We start from the raw sequence: 20,789 nt of genomic DNA, 5'->3' as shown, positions 1-20,789 counted from the left end.
CGGCGGTGGCGACCGGTGGTGGTGGTGTGAGAGCGGAGGCGCGTCGCACGGGCAGAAGTCCCCCCTCTCCAACCCCGCGCACACCAGCCTGTCTGTGAGGGAGGGCAGGGCAGCGGCGGGCAGCCCCAGCCCAGCCGCAACGCCAGACGCGGCACTCGGGCAGGCAGGGAGGGAAGGGGGGCTCGGAGGCAGCGTGAATCATCTCCCACTCGCTCCCTCGCCCACCATTTACACCGCTCGCTCCCTCCCTCCTTCCTTCTCCTCCCTCCCTCCCCGCCGCCTCAGTCTCACTTGTTCTCTCTCCCCACCTCTCCTCTCCCACTCACTCTCTCCCCTCCTCTCCTCTCCCACTCACTCTGTCCTCTCCTCCTCCTGTCTCACTCTTTTCACTCTTTCCCCTCCTCCTCCTCCCCTCTCCCCCTTTCTCTTCCCTCTCTCGCCCCCCTCGTTCCCCTGTCTCCCTTCTCCTCATCTCCTCCTGACACTGCACTGCAGCTGCTCCTCCAGCCCAGTCCTACCCGCTTCCCTCCCTCCTTTCCCTTCCCTCCCCCCGGGTGCCAGATAAACAAGGCGCGCAGCATCCTCGACAATCCCGAGCTTAGCTCTACATTTTCGAAAAGGACAAGAGAACGGGACGAGCCCCCTCCCCTCCTCCTCCTCCCCCTTCCTCCTCCTCCTCCTCCTCCTCCTCCTCCTCCTCCTCCCCCCTTCCCTCCCTGCCCCCCCACCACAGAAGGGAAGAGACAATTCTCCTCCGAGCAGCAGCAAACATGATGGCGGCAGCTCCCATCCAGCAGAACGGGACCCACACCGGGGTTCCCATAGACCTGGACCCGCCGGACTCCCGGAAAAGACCGCTTGAAGCCCCCCCTGAAGCCGGCAGCACCAAGAGGACCAACACGGGCGGTGGGTATATCCTCTGTCACCTCCCCCCCCGCCCAACCCACCCACCTCTCCGCTTCCCTACCTGCCTGCCTGCCTCCCCCCCCCTTCCCCCCCAAACATTCCCATTTCTCTAATGTTATCATTCATCAAAATGGCGTCGGTTTTCAGCATCTACCAGTCTTTTTATTTAATATCCACGCCGGGGCTGCACAGCCGTGACCCTACGGAGACTAGAAGGGAGCACAAGGGGCTTCTGCAGCTCAGCTATATCCCTCGCCCGTTTAACGATGGGCGAAATTAAATGGCAGCTGGAAGGAGACGGCAAACGCACTTTCCTTCTTCCCCATCCTCTGGGTCGCAAGTTGAATTTCAGCCTTGCCGAGCGTTTTCCTCCTCCTTGGCCTCACTTCTATTGTCAGCGCAGACACGGCGTGTGTTTGCCGTGCCGGGGGCGAGGGCTGGCTGGCGGCGGGGGGGAGTCGCCTGCCGGCCGCGGGGACTCGCTAGTTAACATCCTGCTCTTCCTTGAGGAGATGAGTTATAACGGGACGAGCATCTCCTCTGTCCGTTTGCACTGGAGTCGTCATAACAATGCACCGAGGCAGAGGTGAATTTATTTGCCCGATATTAAGAGCAGCGGTCTGGCTGTGCGTGGTGCGTGGTTCAGCCAGCGATGTTAATACGGGTGGGCACGGCTGTCACACACAGGCACTTCTGGAGACGCTTGTAGTCTCGGATGAGAGAAGTGAGGTGAACTGGGATCGTTCTTTCTGCTTAGGGGGAAAAAACAAAACAAAAAAAACCCCAAAAAAACCCCAACTTCCTGAAACAGGTTTCATGATTAAAAAAATCTTGATATCCATGTCAATGGGACGTTGCCTTAATTACTGGGGAGAGCCTAAGTCTGGGGAACCAGCGAAACCCTTATTGTCTTACACTTTTCGGAGCCGGTTACAGAAGGTCCTTAGACTTCAGTGTAGCTGGATTTAGCAGTGGGGTGAGGGCACGGGCAATTGTGCACTTGCCGAATCAGACTGGGAATCCTTTTTTCTTTTCCCCCTCCATTCATTATATGTATTTTTTTCCTGTTCCGATTGTGTGCTTTAACGCTAGTGGTGGGTAGAGGACTGGCATTGTCTATCTGGTCACCTTTTAAGTGTATTTAAAATAAGTGACTTAGGCTTGTGATCAATTGGGAAAAATTCTTCTTAATGTCCTTTAATTAATGAGCTTAAAAGAGATCATTGTCGCTTAAGAAGTGCTAAAGGAATACATCAGGGTTACTTAGGCAAGTGATTCCATCCTCACCGTGTTGAGTTGTTTTCTTGGCAGTGGCTGAAATGCTTGGAATAAAACCCCACATTTTGGGTGGGTTATTTGGTAGCAGAGTAGTCGTTTTGCTCACTTAAGAAGAATGCAGGCAACAGCTAATTGCTGTTCTCATGTGTGTGTTAATGAAAAACAAATAGCCCATCAGAGTTTACAATTCATTCCTTCTTAGTTTTGGCATTTCTTTTGCAGTATTTTCAAGGAAGACTGTAGTTGTCACTTAGGCACGTTTTTGTGCAGGGCTTTATTTTTTTTAAAGGGGTCCGATTATTTCTGTGTGCTGTGGTTACCATTGGGAAAAAAAATCCACCTTTGAAATATAGTTTTGGATTTTATTCTTTTATGGAATTAAGAAATCTATGTGGATTCTTTAATTTTCTTGGAATAAACGTACGTATTGTAAAATGTCAAAGGCATAGTCTAAACATGTCTTGTAGGATGACGCAACTGGTTAGATGTAAATGCATGAATTACTGGATGAGTTTAAAGATGTAACATTTTGTTTATTTGTGGGTCTGGGGTAGAAAAAAATGAATTCTGTAAGCCATATTAACCATGCATATCTCAATTTTTCAGAGGATGGCCAGTATTTTCTAAAGGTCCTCATACCTAGTTATGCTGCTGGATCTATAATTGGGAAGGGAGGACAGACAATTGTTCAGTTGCAGAAAGAGACTGGGGCCACCATCAAGCTGTCTAAATCCAAAGATTTTTACCCAGGTAGGTGCAAAAATTAGCCAATTCTTTATTTTTAAATCCCAAGGGATGTATGTACGTGTCAGTGTGTTTCATATATGGACAACTAATCTTCCAGTGCAGCTGGAAGTATTATTTCTCAGAAAAGTGTGTAACAAAGTGCAACAGTGAATATAAATGTTCTGTCTGTCTTGGTATATGGAATGGACTGTGCATTAACTGCTTGAAATATGTTTAAAGTTGTTTACGTTGTTTCTGCAAAATAATATTTTCATTAACATTTTGATTGCTTTGTTTTTTAGTTTAAAAAAAAAAAAATCTAGCTTTAAGGAACCAATTTGACAGCTGGCATAAAAATAATTGTTCGTTTGAAGTTTCCAGACATTGTAATGACAATTAAGCTAGAATGAGTAAAAATGAGAGGCCGCCTCTTAAAGAATGGGCCATTTACTTTAAATCCATTATGTACCTTCTTTCTGCTTCACTGCTTTGTTCACTGGCTCTGGAGTGAAGTAAAGAGGACAAGTGCTGCTCTTTAGATATTCTTTATATCATGTTTATCATGATGGTGGAAGAAAACTCTATTATAAAAGTGAAATACTTTGGGTGAATAAAAAAAATGAGTGTTTTATATTAACTATATTAATGCGCAAGAGAGAAGTTTTTAATAATTTGCGTGTAACAATAATAAATACCTGATTTAGCATTTCTCCTTTATAAGATATCTGAAGAGGGAGTCTTACATAATGATACACACGATTTTTGCTTCTGCAATTGAATAATCATTTTGTTTCCCCTAAAGATGAACAAATTAGCATTCTACAATTGAACTTTGTTCTGGAGGACTTTTTCAAAATCTGATGCAAAATAATAACATGGATAACACTTTTTTTGGTGTTTTACTTCTGTTATTTTTTAAGAATAGCTGGTGACTTAGAATGGAGTTGACTTGCTGTTACTGACTCTTTTCTGTTGGAAAAATAAGAGCTGCTTTGCATTTGATCTAGTTTAACAAGATGACTGAATTCTACGAAATAGTGAAGGCAGTTGGTATGGATGTAAACAGAACGCTAATATTGGAGCATTTAGCTTTCCTGTCCTCTAACTTTAGTGTCAGGCAGAAGTGGATAATTTTTTATTGATGGAGAGATTGTGGTCTGTTTACAATGATGATTTTTGATGTGGAAATTTGAATGCACCTGTTGTACATCTTCTTAATTAATGTAGTTTATAATACTTAAATGTCAGAGGTTAAAGTGATGCATTTAGATTTTTCCTGTTGGAAGATACATCTTATGAACTGATGCTTGTTGTCTGTGAGGGTTTTTTAAAATTTTTTACTTTTCCTTAGAAAGCTAGAAAAAAAATGGTCCTTTATTGTGAAAGGTATGTTAGGGTGGAAAAAAGAAATCAATATAGAATTGTGAAAACTCTTTGAAGAAATAAAAGCATTCAAAAGAGCCTGATTGCAGAATTAATAACATAATATGGGTAAAGAGCCGCAATAGTAAATTAAATTCACTGTCAATAGATGAAAATGAAATGGATTTTCTGCATTATACATGAGGTGGTATCAGATATGCAAGGATGTTACAGAAAATTGGTGTTTATGAAGAATATTCCAAATACCAAATTACAAGTCTTTTCATTTTACTACAGTTTATTTACAGTCTCTTGGAAAGGATGCTCCAAAGATTAGATCTTTTGTTCAGTGCTGTAGCATAGTTCTTCTGTTTTCTGATTAAATCAGAATTACATATTTTTTTGTGTAGCAAATTGTAAAGATACAGCAGTAGTAGCAGAAGAACCTTTGAGAAATAAAAATTAGCGAGCTAGAATGGCACGAGTGTTAACGTTTGTGACATAAACACATTCTCTTTTAAAATCAGTAGTAATAATATAAATAACTAGGGCAGTGAGGCTCAAGCAGTTTCACTCTAACAGGTGCAAATGAACTTCAAGTTTAACTTCATACAGTTTGCTTTGAATTTGCAGCCACGTTGTGTCGTACAGAAAATGAGTGTTTTAAGGAAGTTGGCAACTGATACCTGCTAAAGTGTGGAGCAGGGATGAGAAATGGATTCCAGCGTGGCTAGCTCTCATTAGTCTTTCTGTTTGCATTTGACCACCAGCCCATGGAATTTTTGGAGGTCCTGGCATTCTCTGAGCTGATGGCTTTTGGGTTTCCTCCAGACTCTCGTGCTCATGTAGTGTTAGGGAATACAAATCTTTTGAAATAGCTAAAATAAAGATATGGTTTATTTTTCTTACAAAGTTTCTTAAACAATTACTCTGTTTTCTTAATAGAAGTTACATAGTCTCTACCTCTGATGCTTGTGACTATAAATGTGTTTAATGTACATTTCACTATGGAATGTTCTCTTGCCGAAGCTTCTGTGAAACTTTTCTGTATTTCCGAAAAGTTTTAGCACAATCTGAGTAAGTTGCTGTTTGGAAAGGAGGAAGTTGGTTGTAATACAGAAGTCGTAAGTGGTTCCTATGATCTAATAGTGTTCTTTTTTTTTCCTCTGTGATATAGGACTTCAGTATGCAGACTGATTTCTGTTGGAATTATTTTTGTGCATCAAAAGGTGACATAATTACTGAAGAATTATATGGCAGCTCTAATTACAAGAAATTGAAGGAAAAAACAGCTTTTCACTGAACATTTTAGTTTACAAAGTAGGAAGCAATATATAAATACGTTACCGTCCACTACAGTCTTATCTTTTGAGTACACAATTTATTGTTCTCTTTTCAGGTTACCAGCTGACTTTTTCTAATTGTCTGGACTTCTGTAATTTGCCTTTGGTTATTGTGCTTAGATTATCCCTGATTCTTTTTTGTTCAGGCTTGTTCCCCTAGATTAGTGGAAATGAAATTAAAATGGCAAAATATGCCCTACTTTAAAACCAGTAGGTGCTGATCCTTTCTGCAGAGAAGTACAGAGTGTGTATTGACTAGTAGGTTCTGGTCCAAAATTTAAATACAGACATAGCCATGCTACTTTATGAAGTTCACTTCATTAATATTAAAGAAAGTGGACATTCCCTGAAGCTATTTTAATGTGTAGTTTTATTTTGAATAATATAAAAATGAGCCAGTATTTCTGTTGTATTAAGCTCTCATTGCCTTATCTGTTTCTCCATTCTGAATTATAGTGAGCGCTGGACTGAAAACTACTCTGGACATTTGTATTTTTTTCCATTGCGAGTGCTGGCGTGCGCTCTCGCTTGCTTTCTCTCTCATGCAGTCTCTCTCTCTCTCTCTCCCTCCCTCCCTCTCCCCGCTCCCGCCCCAGTCTCACACATACACACACACGCACACACAAAATTATGTTACATCGCATCATGTTGTTTATCTTGCAACAGGATCTTGCCTGGTCTGAACTTGGTGCTTGAGTGAATTTGAGCTCGGTCAGTGTTTTTCAATTTATTGGAATATGAAGTCATATATGTACTGAAATTAGATAATATTAAGAATGGAGATTAATAAAAACCTAATGAAATGGGGATACGGTTTTACTGCTTTTAACAATAGATTAGCTGTGTTGTTTTCATAGCAGATTTTTAATCAGTAGCATTCTGAATGTTTGGAGAATACAAAAGGCAGGAGTTTCCTTCTCCCACCTCATGTAGAGAGTGTATGAAGTGTCGTGTGGCTATGTTATGTTTTTACCAAGTGACTTGTATTTGAGATGTTTTGTGTTTGAATATCAGATTTTTTTGGAAACATTCATATATTGTGGGAGATAGATCAGGTAATCTTTGTGCAAATGCCCTTTAAAAAGTTTCTTATTCTGACTCTTAAAACCTTTCAAACACATTGAATGTGTAAGTTACACAACTTTACAAGACTTAATAATTAATAAATTCACATTGTAGCTTCATTTCTCCTGTTAAACTGTTAGGAAGGGGGAAGGTATAATATATCAAGCTTTGTTCACCATTACTGTTTCTTTTATATAATAAAGGAATTGTCACATTAATTTATAACTCTTAAAAACCCCATAAAATCTAGTAGGGAAAAGAATCTGTTTTAAAAATCAACACTTGAAATAATGTTGAAGTGAAATACTGCTTTTTCAGCTATGGAAGAGAAAAAGGAGTAATGGAGTTAAAAGTGCAAGTGGCATTAGTTATTAGCTGTCTGTTGTCATGGCTCCTTGAAGGTGGTTTGTCATACATCAATAAATGCATCTCACTTTTATTCTTGATACTTCTAATTTTTTTCTAGAGTGTTAACGTTAGCTAGTTAGGGACTTCATAAGTATGTATCTAAGATTTTCAGATTCTGCTGTAAACACTTACTTATATGACTAACTTTGGGGATAATGGGGCTGAGGAAATGACTAAATAGTGAGTAGAAATTTCAGAGGTGGAATCTAGAGCTGTGTAGGTTTGTAAAGTGATCACTGGAATAACTGATCTTTCTACTAGTTTAAAAAAAACAAAAAAAAAAACAAAACACAGCCACCAAAAAACCCCAAGTGTTGATTGCCAGCTGTTCAGAGAGATAATTCTCAGTTGGACAGTTGTCTGTTGCCTGGTTACTGAACAGAATAAAAAAAAGTTAGCTTGTTAGCCAGCAGATCCTTAGTATTTCATGTTTAGAAGGAAGCTGAAACTGAACGTATAACTTCGTATGATCTTTAGTGCGTTACATATCTAACTCGCCCAGTGTACTATCGCTTAGCAGCTTCTCATTTGGTATGCGTAGAGAAATTTTGAGTGGAAGTTTAGGTAGAAATTTTGCACTGATTTCCTATACATGTAGGGACTTACTCATGTTAATGAGTGAATAAACTTTTAACATAGTAAATGGCCTTGGTTTGCACAAAAGTCTTTGTCTTGTATAAGAAAGGTTTAAAACAACTTCTGACAGATTTGGAGTGGTTAGTCTAACTTTAATGAATGAGACAGACTAGCTATGTGCACTTGGTTGGCAAAGTAAATAAAGTGAGTATGGCTGTTATCACAGGGAAATGCCATATTTAGTATTTTTCTGCATTTTTAATGTGAATGCTTTTGACTAGTTTTCAATGTAATTGAAAACAAAATGTTTCTCAGATTAGAAAGCTTATGTAGGTGAAGGTGCTTCTAATAACAGTATTGCTTTTTGATAAAGTTGAGATTTTTGTAAAGTAATTATTCATTAAGAATATCTATTTTCTGGACTTAAGCAGTCTGTAAAAAACCAAAACAAAACCAAAACCAAGCTAAACAACCAAAACCTAGGAAAAATAGCCAAAGTTGTTATGCACTGAAAATTTTTAATTTTCGTCTTTCACAAAGTTTAAAATTTCCATTAAATGCTTCAACGTTATTTTGTAGCTAGATCAAAGTTTTAATGGATGTTTGTCAGAACATAGGTCTTGGAGCTAATATTTAAAAAATATAACCAGGGAAAGTCTTAATCTCTTAATTGCTTTCCTCTTCTCCCTTGTGCAGTAAAAGAAACATGTTCTTGCTTTTCTTAATGGGTGCAACCTGTAACATGCAAACCTGTTTCAAATACTCTTTGATCTTGTTTGTTCTTTAATTAATTACATTAATTTAGAAACTGTCCTCAGTATTTGACCACAGAATTTATTTCGTCAGTGATTGGTGGCTTTTTGGCTGGGGGAGAAAAACCTTGGATTTAGTGAATTTGTCAGACTGGCTTTTAGAAATGGAGCATAGAGGGATTTGGGAGGAGGGCTTGCGGCTGATTGCTGTCTCATTTCCATCTTTGGACGCAGCTCTAGCATAAAGTTAAGTAACATCTGTAAAGATTTGGCTGGCAAACATCTCTCTGGGACTCATCGTTGCATCCTACAGCAGGTGCAGTCAGCTTTGCAGTCCATCTTAAAAGAGGTTAGTTTGTTCTTTAACTTTTATCAGTAGGCCAGTGGGAGTTAATGACTTGGTGAGGAGTATGGTAGTTGTCAGTTGTCCAGTGTTGGAACGCTGCAGGTAATTGGGCTGGACTGGTGAGAACTGTGGCAGTGTGCTTCTCACGTTGCACTGCAGCTGCTGTTGATCTTAATTAATCTGACCCTCACAGGCTGCAGTGTCATGGTATAAAAAGCAATACATAATAGAAATGGAAAGGCTGCTTTTTTGACTCTTATTGATGGTCATGTTTCTAGGTGGGCCTCTTGGTTTTCTAATTGGATTTGTCTGACATTAGCATAAAATTCTTAATGTACTTCAATCTAAAACTGTAATACATTTTTCCTGTTTATTAAATGTATCTGTGGAGTAATGAAGCTGATAGAAATGTTTTTGAAATGTCACCGTGATAATGGACTTAGCAAAAATATTTGTGTTGATTCTAACAACAAACACAATTTTCTGTAAATGAAAAGAGTTATATTGTTTGTGTCTGGTATGAATTTCTGGTGTACCGTAGTATGCTCTGTAGTGGGGTATGCTTGATGCTCGTGCTGGCTAGCTCAGTGTTGTGATTCTTTTAAGGATTTCTAGTAACATGAAAACATGAAATTGGAATTTAGTATATAGCAACTGAAATGTATGTGTGCTGTGCATGTGTGAGACTATTAATTTACTGTATAGATACTACTATCTTCTTCCTGACTGAAGACATGATATGGCTTTAGGAAACTATCATGTTCCTTACATTCACCTTGGTATTCAGGGCCATTCTGTCTCCATCCCCCAAAGGAAATATCAAACCAGAGTTTAGCCTACGGATCTTTTAAATGTTACATTACAGACTTGTTAAGGTTCCATTCCATCCTATTTTTGTTCTGATTTCAGGGATATCTGCATCCCAAATTGGTTATTTTTAGCATTATAAGGATTAACTACATTGTTTGTATTTTAATTTAAAAATAGAGAAATGATTGTCTCTGTTTTAAATTTCCCCTATATTTAATAGACATATAAAATATTTTAATACATAATAGACAACTATCTAAATTCCCATCCCCCCATATTAACTTGTTTGCACTTTAACATATTTGATAATTAATTATGGTTGAATCTGATTGGGGTTTACTTAATATTAAATGTGCTGTTCTTGATTATAGCCAAACATTAAAATTCATTTGCAAGTACTTAACTGGTCTGATTGAAATGTCAGTTTAAGGCAGTATTTGGAAACGTCTATGGAAGTCAGCTCCCAACTGTACACTGCTAACATGCCTTTGTAAGTTTTGAATATGAATTTATCACTCTTTGCTTGAGCTAGTTATGAGCAATACTATTGTGCATTGCTCTTTTTGACTGCTGAATTGCAATAAATTTTGTGTAAGGTTTAAGTGTTCTGTATAGTTCATGGACAAAATTAAGTCTCTTTCGTGAAAGGCCAGGGAACATAGGTTGATGTATGAAGTAGGTGATGTAAATAACTAGCCATGTTACCAGATAGCACTTGGAAGAATAGTATGTTAGGGACCAGGTTTAAAGTTATGTGTTGGTGATGGGAATGATCTAGGGTCAGATCTCTTGTAAATGAGGAAGAAATACCGTTGTCCACTTATGTATATGAAAGTGATTATGTAACATCATTTTTTGAATATAAAGAAGCATGAATCTCAGACAAAATTTCTTATTTTCCTGGTCTTGTAGGTTTTGATTGTGAAAAGACTAAACATATGTTTTTCATCATTGATCTCTCACTGCATCCTGCAGGGCCTGTCATCTCAGCATTGACAGGATCAGATGAAAAATACAATCGATGTGTTGACATTTTTTTGAGAATCACTCAGGTAAGATTACTTGTTATACAGAACTACAGTGAAATTCATGGCTGCTGCTAATGTTTCACCAGTTGGAGCCTTTGCATTCTCAATCATTAATTAAATTAGATACTGAGGTTCTCTGCATGTTCCCTTGTTTCTATTTTAAAAGCACTTTTTGTGCCTTGCTCAGTGCCATTTAACTCTCTTGTAATTTCCCACATAAAGAGCTTCACACATTTGTACTATATTCCCCCACTTCATAGAGTGGCACCTGTTTGCTTGAATCAAGAACCATAGTGCACACCTCCAAACTCTTGGAAGATTTGTATGTACATGTATTTTATTTTCTTTTCAAGTAGTGACTTTAGTTCTTTTCAGGTTTTTCATTGGCAATATGGGGAAGAAAATTTCTGTAGAGAACCAGATAATCAGAGGCAGCAGCAATCTATCATCTTTGTAGTGTGTTCTAAACTCTGATTTTCAAACTCTGCGTGACAAATTAGAAATATTTAACTGAATATACAACTATGGAGTCTTTTTATAACTTAAATTATTGAAAATATTTATATGAAGTCACACACTGGAAAAGTAGGAAATGGCACGTGTCCATTCAGTTGGCTTCATTGAGCATCCAGTGCACTTATGGAAGGAGAACTATATCAGAGTATATTCCCAAAGAGTTGGGCAGTGAAATATCATGACTTATGAGGGAAAGGGGAGGAAAGACTAGTTGGGCCATATGCCAAGTTGGAGCTTGATCTAGTTGAGGTTTACATTTTGTCCCCATCTGTACACATCTGAGCGTAGGTAGGATAGTATATAGTAGTAGTAGCAGCAGCAATTCAGGTGCTGCAGCAGATACCATTTTGGCAGCAGTATTGAGCTGGAGTTACAGAATATTTGTTTTATTGTACTCTGGCAGCCTACCAACAGTTTTCCTGAGGAACACAAAAAAAAAAAAAAAAAAAAAAAAAAGGAAATAGGTGGCTTTTTAGCAGTTTATTGACCTGGATTTGAAGAAAACTTCTATGGAACAAGAAGGGCTCTTCCGGCATTCTGTCTGTGCTGATTTTCAAAGGTCTGCAATGAAATGCTGCTACTGGATGCCTTAAAGCTTTTTAAAAATGATTTGTTGCAATGAGAAGTGTTAGACAGAACATGTATGGGGTTTGTTTTCAGTCTTGCATGTGTGTGCACACTTCATTCTTTGTATGTCTTCTACTTACTGTACTAGATGAACACTTGGCGACTGTTGATCTAAAGTAAAAATTGGATTCCTCAGGAGCTCCTTATAATTATCTTACTTCCTAACTTCTGAGTGTTTTACTGTGCAGTGCAGCACACTGAAGTCTGCCAGGTTTTGCTGACATTACTGTCCCTCAAGCAGCATATAATTTTAGCATAGTGAAATGCTCAAAAAAAAAAAAAAAGGAAGTTTTAACTTTAAAAAGTTTTTTTTTTTTAAGGGATATAAGTTTTTGTGGTTTTGTTTAGGTTGGTAATGCCAAGTGCTCATCTAGTATTTGCACTGCTTTTAACAATAATTAAATACGTACTTTATAATTTTATAAGCTATCTAGTTCTGTATGGATCTACATCTATGACTAGCTGTTCTAGTAAGTGCCAACATGATGCATTAAATAAATAAATTCTTTTTTTCTGATGAATTGATCCCAAATAACCAGAAAAAAAGGTGGGACAATGAGCAGGTAAACTCTTAGGATTGTACAGGAAAGAGCCTCTATAAAAAGGAAGTTACCTTGTGTAGCCAGCAGCGCTTCGTTTTACTTGAGTGCATCATGAATTCTTTCCCTGAATAACTAGTGTTTAGGAGAAGGAAATAAATGGTTCCTCAGCCAGCCAGGTTTTAAATCAGGTGGTTAAAACCATTATTTTTAAGAGTATGTATAAACCCACATGTAATTACTAGCCTCAGATCTTTGCATGTTCCTGATGAGAAAATCAATGACATGGGCAGCTACACTTGTCCTCCTTTAGGTTTCCTGTACCTTTTAAAAATAAAACCTGCTTAGTTTATGTAAATGTTTTATAACCTTCTAGTCTTAGAGACATAGGGTGGAGAGTGGTAGCAAGATCAGTGTTTTAATTAAATAATATATTTATACATAGTTAATTTTAATTTTTGTTTCAGTTTTTAAATGGTACTTTTTTGGTTAGTAATCATTCTCTTGTTTCGATATTATCTTTTCCAATGGCTCATGGTTTTGGATAGTACTTACTATTTGAAAGAATGTGCATTTTGATGTTCAGAAGTAGTTCCAGTCTGTCCTTCACACTTTGTTAGCTTAGCACTTTCTGATTTGGAGACATGGAAGACATGAGAAGGGCACAAAATTTAGTCATCCATAATTGTAAAATAAATACCTTGATTTTTTTCCTTCTTCAACACACATGCATATGGTCAGAAGGAGGAAAAATAAACTCCTTATTGTTCACTTTTTGTCCTTTTCGGATGGAATACCTTATTAATATGGTGCGTAAATGACTACAATGCTTTCAGCATTGTCTAGTCCAGGAACTTGTTAAGTTTCATCTTGTCCAAAACTCTTTTTGTGTGTTTTGTTTTGTAAAGAAGTCTCTACTTGTAAATTTTGGCAGCTTTGTATTGGTTGTCTGAAGAGCATTGATTTTTTTTTTTTTTTTCCATTATTTATTTATCTGTAAGTATTTGGCTTTTTACTAGAATGGCCAGTTCTGATTTGGGCGCCTGGTTTCTCCCATAGACTTCTTCAGAAGTGATGTCAACAATTTATTAAGGCTTGTGGTATTTCAACTGCAATTAAAATGTAGTAACCTTTTCCTAAAAATATGCATAAAGTTAAATGGGTTCTAAGATAATGCAAGGATTTTTTTTTCTATGAAATGTTATTGCATTGGAGATCAGAATAGGTGATCATAATGCTCTTGGTAGTTGTAAGCATGAAGGTGTCTTAGTTTGGATGGTTTTTCCCTGTCAAAGATTCTATGAAGACAAAGCTAAGAAAGCTTGCAGGGGTTTTGGTGCAATTTAGTTTTTAGTAGCACTGGTTTTGTGTGATGCGGTTAACGTATTGTAAAGTATGCTTACTTGGGAGCTTACTTGCAGCTAAGCTGATGATGGCTTTCTGATATTCAAGTCAAGTATGCTTAAAACTAAAAGTAAGGAACCAATATAAATTTCATATTTGTAGTATGACCTACTTCAGAAGGTTTAGAAGGAGGTGTAATGTTGCAATGCTAATTTAGAGGAAAAAGTGCTGTTAGTAGTTATCTACTTAATTGTAATGCAGTTTATTAGCAAATCAAGGGAGAATGATAGTGTATTTTATGTGAAGTGGTCCCAGTTTATAAACAGATGTGTGAACTTTAGTGCACATTGAGATCCACAAACATTCTGGAATCCTCATAGATAAGTGTCTATTTAGAGGGAAAGACCAAGATACCTTAGGACATTTGAGTAGACTTTATCTCTCCATATTGAATAATAAGTTTCACTCTGCTTTAAGCAGGTTCCATTGTGTTAATTCTTTTAGCGTGCAGCAGTTTTCTGTAGCATTAAAATGGGAATTTTCACTTCCCCAATTTCTTTTTCCCTTGCTCAAAAGAAAAAGATGGTTTTCATATTGGATTTCTGTATAGATGTTTATCCTGTGTAGAAATAATTTATTTGTGTCATCTGCTTCAAGGGGTAGGATGTTCCCTATGTTTGCCCCCTTCCATGGGGGAAATTGAGGAATCTTGCTGGACATCTTACTAATGCTGAAGATTGTTAGAAAGATATATTTCAGTCCAAACATATTATGTGTATGCTGCTTATTTGGGGAAAAAGCCAATGATTCAGTCTCAACAAGTATTTAATTTCAATTTTTAATTTTTAAGTTATTTTCTAGAGCTCTGAGTTTTCCCACTACAAACCTTTAAATTCTGAATCTCAGAGTAGTAGTTCAGCATGTTCTAAGCCCTGGAAAATTTGTACTTTATTTTGTGAGCAGTTTAACATAAATTTTCTTTTTTACTTCCACCTCTATACTGGATGTTCAGGATGGAAATTCTGCCAGTAAAGTATAACTGTCACTCTGAATTCAGATTATGTGGTAAGTAAACTTCCCATTTTTAGATTAGGGTGAAGACTTCTGGAAGTAATCAAATCCTGATGAATTGTTTCCCATTCTTTGTGTTGCTTGAGATCAAATGTTCCACTGAAGTTAAGCATTTCTTAAAGTTGTCCAGACTTTTTATATATGCAGGCTAGTACAGTGAGATACAGTTCTTCTGTCTTTCCACTGCTGATGTTCTATTACTTTCAGCAAAAAGGAATACAAATTCTTTAGTGTCTCTTGAGCATAAGGGCTGAAAATAAGAATTTCTTTCCTGTTTGCCACTGCCTCGCAGGAAAGTGTGTGGAGATACTCCTAAGAAGGCAGTAAAATTACCAGCAGTTTCTGTATACAAACATTAAATTCAGGTAAGTACTGAATTTAAGCAAAGTGAAATATGCTTCTATTCTATATAGTCCCATATTGGTGTGTTTTTGCATAGGGATAGATGAACAGCAGTGATTTAAAAAAAAAAAATAAAATTAAATCTCTATATGATTCTAATTTAGGGTTGGTTTTTTGTTTGGTTTTGTTTTGTTTTGTTTTTTTTTTTGTAAAATACTGCTTTCTTTCTATGGGTTTTCCTTTTTTTAGCAAAGGAATTTTTTTTTTTTTCCTGCTCATCTGTGGTAGTTAACATTTACTGCTGCCTTTTCCTCTGAGGAGGGATGCGTTCTTACCATTTTCTAGCCTTGCAAACAATTGTAATTGAACTTTTCTCAGCTGGATAGAGCTGTTTGTATTTGGAGATGTCTTTCTTCCTACATTCAATTTTAATATAGTCAAATAAATGATGAATACAGGAATAGCACATGTGCTTTGAAGATCATGTGGGTTGCCTTTTCAGTTATAAACAGATGTTTGTTGAAAATAGGTATATAATACAGGTTATCAGTACAAACTTGCCAAATAAACATGTGTTCCCCTTTTGGCACAAGAATTGTATAGCCTTTTCTTCTAGTTCACCGTCCCTTGCAAGAAAAACTACATTGTTTTAAAAGTTCCTTTCAATTTTTAATGCAGAAATGCAACCCTTTACTAATGCCAAAGGCACGACAAATTATAGAAACTTAGTGTATATAATCAATGGTATTTTTTAATTGTCCTACTATTTGGCTTTGCTTAAAAATGAAGCTTGATTTTTCCGCTATCAAAAGAATAATTCTGTGTATTTATGTATAGACTGGCTTTTTTAATATATTTGTAAATCTGTTCAGTAATTCCACGTAGGAAAACGCTGGCTTTATGTTAATGTATGCCAGTGTTGCTAAAAGGTCCATTAAGAGAAGTGTTAGATCTAATCCAGATTCAGTTACAAATCCTCTTCAAACTAAACATTTTCTAGAGTCTGTTTCCGCTTGCAAATAATTGCTCTTGTTAAAATAATTAATTTTTTTCTTTTGTTCCAACATACTTGTTTTATTTTAGTTTTGAAAGGTGGAAATCAAAATTTAATTTTTGATAATTCAGTCAATTCCATACTTCTTATCTAGACAATTAGTGGGAAGGATTCTGTAACTAAAGTTGTAATCTGAAATGCTAAATTTCTAAAATTAAATTCTAAGGAAATATTGGCATTTTGACTTAAAATAGTAATCATGAAGTCAAATTGTCCTATTTCTGTTTTATTACATAAAATGTTTTGATGCATCTTTTAGAAGGATTTTTTTGACTTTTGATCAGGGACAAGACTGATGAAGTATGTATGGAACAAATCGAATATATACACTATTCTGCTTTTTGGTAAGGAAAAAAGTTGGAATGCTTTGGGTTTTCTTATATTCTGGATACTCCAGTTGTTTACACAACCCTTTATTCTTTTAAAAATCTTTCCCTAATTTATTTATTGAAAATGAAAATTAAATTTTTTTTTTGGTTTAGTATTCAAATTCTAATGCCTTTCAAATTATTTCAGCAAAAAATTAAATGTTATTTTTGTATGTGTTTAATTTTGACCTTAATAGAAACCTTCTGTAAAGGCAATTGCAGATTCAAGGATTTGGTGCTCATTTACAAACAAACAGGGGAAAAAAAAACCAGGGAGACACTTTGTAATTAAACTTGTATGTTCTTACTTGTAATGTAAGCTATATTTTTAGAATAAGACAGTATGTTCAAGTATATCTTGATAGTCTGTTTTCTGTTGAAATAAGTTGTCAAAAATACCAGCTACAATTTGTGAGAACTGAGAGGGACAGTGGAAAATGCAGTTAATGACTGAGTGGTGTATCTTTACCTTTATTTTGTACTCCTGAACAGGAACCAAAAGTATTTGGAACGGTTGCTACATAGTTATTTGGCTACTAAGGTGTTAACTGTTTGTTTTCATGTACATTTTAATTTTATTGTATAAAAATACATGGTCTGTTTACATAATCTTAATCTCTCCTTTTAAAACTTAATGTTTCGTGGTAATTATGTGTGAGCTCTTTCCTTATTTATGCAAAGTAATATTAAAAAAAAAAAAGTCCTTCTGATCAGCTGAAGTGACACCAGGCGATGGCTGGGAAATCTGGAATCAAGTATTTTAGGGTATAATTTGTATTGAACTTCAATTAGAATGTATGCTTCTGCTATAGCAATTGTTTTGAGTGAGTTCAAATTGCACATGGAGAAGGAACACAAGTGAGGTCTGTCTTCACTGCAACTGGTGTCTGCACACGTGCTATTTCACAGTATTTTTAAATCATATGCAAAACTGGGAGAATGACTAACTTGATTGTTCTATTTGTCCATTGTCAGTTAAGACTTAGTATGTCAATAGGTGAATTAAAGACTTGAAGAATAAAATTTGAAAATACTATCTTTGAGAGACTTAATCTCACTATTAGAATTCATTTTGCACCTTAACGTTTTACTCATAAGAAAGCTAAAAGCACTACTAAACCATTAGAGAGACTTGTTCTAGTGTATTCTTTTTTTTCACATGTAGTTACTGCGTGTTAAAAATACGGTATTGACCTACTGTAATATAAAAGATAGAATTTTCTGTTTTCAGATAAAACGGTGCATTTTGACACATTGTTTAAAAACTAGAACAGCTCTGCATATGAAAACACTGTGATAATTAGATAGATATGCCATATGTGGTAGTTTAAGTTGGCATATATCTCAAATGGCATGTTTAATGTACTGTATTACTGAAATTAGTTAATTTTACAGATGAAAGCTGTTAATTCTGTTATTCTGACTCCCTCTCATGAACCTGTAGGTAATGATGGCAGACCTTTTTCTTTGCAAAGCCATGCTTCTGGTAACTTAAAACATAGTTTTAAGCTGCTGTATTTTTAGTAGAATCTTTGAATCGTGTGTGATCCCCATAATATTTTAGGCGTTTCTAACTACTTCAGAATTCGAAGAGGTTTTTAAAATAGTGATACAGTTAGTATTGAGAGATGGTCAGAACGTTTGCTGTAATGTCTATAGCAAGGAAAGAAGGAAGGTCTGTGTTTTTTTTCATATAGCCTGTTTTTCTCAGTGCTGAACTTCTCTTTTTAAGTTAAGGCAAAAAAAAAATGTCAGCCCTAAGCACTTGAGAATTGTTAACAGCCATTAAAATCCTGTCTCCTGGCCTTTCCACACTGTGTAGCTAGATAAAAGTCACTGGTCACACATGAGAGAAAGGCCACGGGAGGAAAGCAAGAATTCTGAATACAACTGGGCATGACTGGGATGGAGTTAAATTTCTTTCCATGGCAGCTTGTATGGCAGCTAGGTTTTAGATTTGTGACCAAAAGCAGTGTTGAGAACACATTCATGTTTTAACTGTTGCTGAGCAGTGTTTGCACAGCAGTAGGGCCTTCTCTGTTTTTCACTCGGCCTACCTCCTCCCCCTCTCCCCCCCTGCCAGCAAGTAGATTGGGCCTGCACTGGAAGTTGAGAGGGGACAACCAGACAGAAGACCTAAACTGACTAAAGCTATTCTGTACCATATAACATTGCCCTAGTAACAAAATGGAGGTGAGGGGAGTTTTTAGGTACCATTTTTCTCAGAGTAGCTGGGCAATGATCTACCTGTCGGAGGTGGTGAGTGATTGTCTTTGCCTGACTGACTTTGGTTTTTGGGTTTTTTCCCCCTTCCTCTTTTTGTTCAGTTATTAAATTATGGGTCAAGATAAAAATAGTTTTTCTTGCGTTTGCTCTTCCTATTTTCTTCCCCCATCCTGTTGGGGGATGAGGGGGTAGGGAGTAAGCAGCTTTGTGGGCTTAGCTGCTAGCTAGGGTGACCCCACCACAGGGATTATTAAACTTTTTGTGTTGCGTAAACAGTCAATTTTGTCCTGGTGTACTGGCAGACACTGCTAAGAGTTACAGAAATTAATTGAATTTGCAGCTCTCAATACTGGTTAGGTCCTCATCTGTGTTCCCTTACATAGGTCATTCTTGGGGTGCTTCTAGGTTGAGTGTTCAAGAGAAACATAGTATAGAAGGCATCTGCAAGGTTTTCGGGGGAGCTAATTCAAGTAAATTGTTAGAAGGTGTGGAGAGGACCTCATAGTTTAGGGAATCCAGTTCTCTGCTGTCGTTCCAGACAAAACCATAAAATCTCATAATCATAGCCTTTTTAAGGCATTCCACCTGCCCCAAAATTTAGCTGATGCTGCCAGTTTGAAGCTCCTCCACGAGAGAAATGCAAGGGAAAATTTCTGAAACATCTTTAGTTACTGAAGAGATGTCCAAAATGAAATAGGATGAGGATGACAAAGGAAAATGTGCCCTATGAGCTTGATGCCTATTTGTATGACACTATTGAAATAAACTGGTGGGAGGGTAAAACTTTTATAGCAAAATAAAGGGGCCATTTCTTTTTCCTTCATAAGATAAATGTAATTTAGTTAATGAAAAGAACTGCTGTCCTTTTTTGACAGAACTATTAATGGGACATGATACTCATACAATCATACTCTTGGATCATTAAGTCCAATTCCATCTTATTGCAGGTAGCTATAATTCATAACCTCAGTCTATGGAAGTGCTTTTTAAGACAAATAGGAACTTCTGAAATTGTATGATTTCATTAGCACTGGGATTTGCTGCTCGCCTTTACTCTTGAAAGTTTGCATGATTCCTTTCTCAAAAACCCCCTAATATTAAGCTAACTTTTTAGCTTTGACAAGTTCTAATTTTAGAGTCAAGTGACTCGAAGCATAGTGTCACACGAATATCCAGTCAAGTTCATAAATTAATAATGTGTGAATTGAAAATTAATTTGGTTGCTAATGAAAACTGTGGTGGAATTAAACATGGCATTCTAGACAGATCACTATTACATTTAAACCAACCATACTTTCTGCGAATTTGCATGAGGTTGTGGTTATATTTTCATTCATGTTCCTTATGCTCCTCAACCATTTTCAGGCTGGATTCCCTTCTATGTGTTTGGGTTTTTTTATCATAATAAAAACTTGCCTATGAAAAATGCAGACAGTTGTCTCTGCCTTCTCCAATCCTAATCTGAAAGGATGAAATTTCGAAGTCAAGTAGCTGAAAGCCTTCAGTTTTTTAATTTCCTGTTGTTAATCGTATCTCTGTTGAACTTGGAAAGACTGTGGAAAAGGGCATATAATCTTGTAACTGGATGCTAAACAGTTGTGTGTACAGACTGGTGAGGAGGAGAGGAATGGTGTGTAGATGGGATGTTTCAAGAGCCTTGCCTTGTTCGGATCTTCTACTGGCATTGATTGTAGCTACTCTGTAACCTCTCTGTGATTGCTTCTATGGTATGTAGTATTGCTGCTGCCTTGGCAACATGGATGGGTTGGGTTTAGATTTGTTGCAGTGGTTTTGCAAAGGCAGGCAGGAAATCCGTGTTTTTTCAACTCTAAAAATTCTGCCCCTTGTGGAAATAATTTAATGGGATGAAATAGCTGCTTCTGTAGCTCAGTCTCAGTGAGTTTTTAAATCAGGCTCCGAGCCCTATGTACAGAAGCCTTTATAAACAAGGGAGAGATCTTCTTATGTTGGGTTGGCTGTAGCATGTCTATGCAAAGGTAATAATTAGGTAATTTGAAAGATATATGTGCCCACATATATGCAGTGTTGGTGCTATGTTAGATACATTATTTTTTTTCTAGAGTTCTGCTATGATTTTCTTG

General features: G+C 36.9%; 1 protein-coding gene across 2 annotated transcripts in view; it reads left to right on the top strand.

Moving 5' to 3' along the window:
* Positions 1-737: 737 nt before the first annotated feature.
* Positions 738-20,789, top strand: part of NOVA1 (NOVA alternative splicing regulator 1) — a 155,899-nt gene continuing 135,847 nt past the window's right edge. The window contains exons 1-2 of one of the 2 annotated variants that reach the window (XM_074148887.1): positions 738-906; positions 2,791-2,934. In XM_074148887.1, the coding sequence (XP_074004988.1) occupies positions 771-906; positions 2,791-2,934 (280 nt within the window). In that variant the 5' untranslated portion in view covers positions 738-770. The remainder of the gene's footprint in view (positions 907-2,790; positions 2,935-20,789) is intronic. The other variant, XM_074148888.1, reaches the window with a different exon arrangement.

The sequence above is a fragment of the Numenius arquata genome, chromosome 6 (genome assembly GCF_964106895.1).
Source record: "Numenius arquata chromosome 6, bNumArq3.hap1.1, whole genome shotgun sequence".
Lineage (NCBI taxonomy): Eukaryota > Metazoa > Chordata > Aves > Charadriiformes > Scolopacidae > Numenius > Numenius arquata.
The sequence above is the reverse complement of the archived record's forward strand: the minus strand, read 5'-3'. Positions and strand labels throughout refer to the sequence as shown.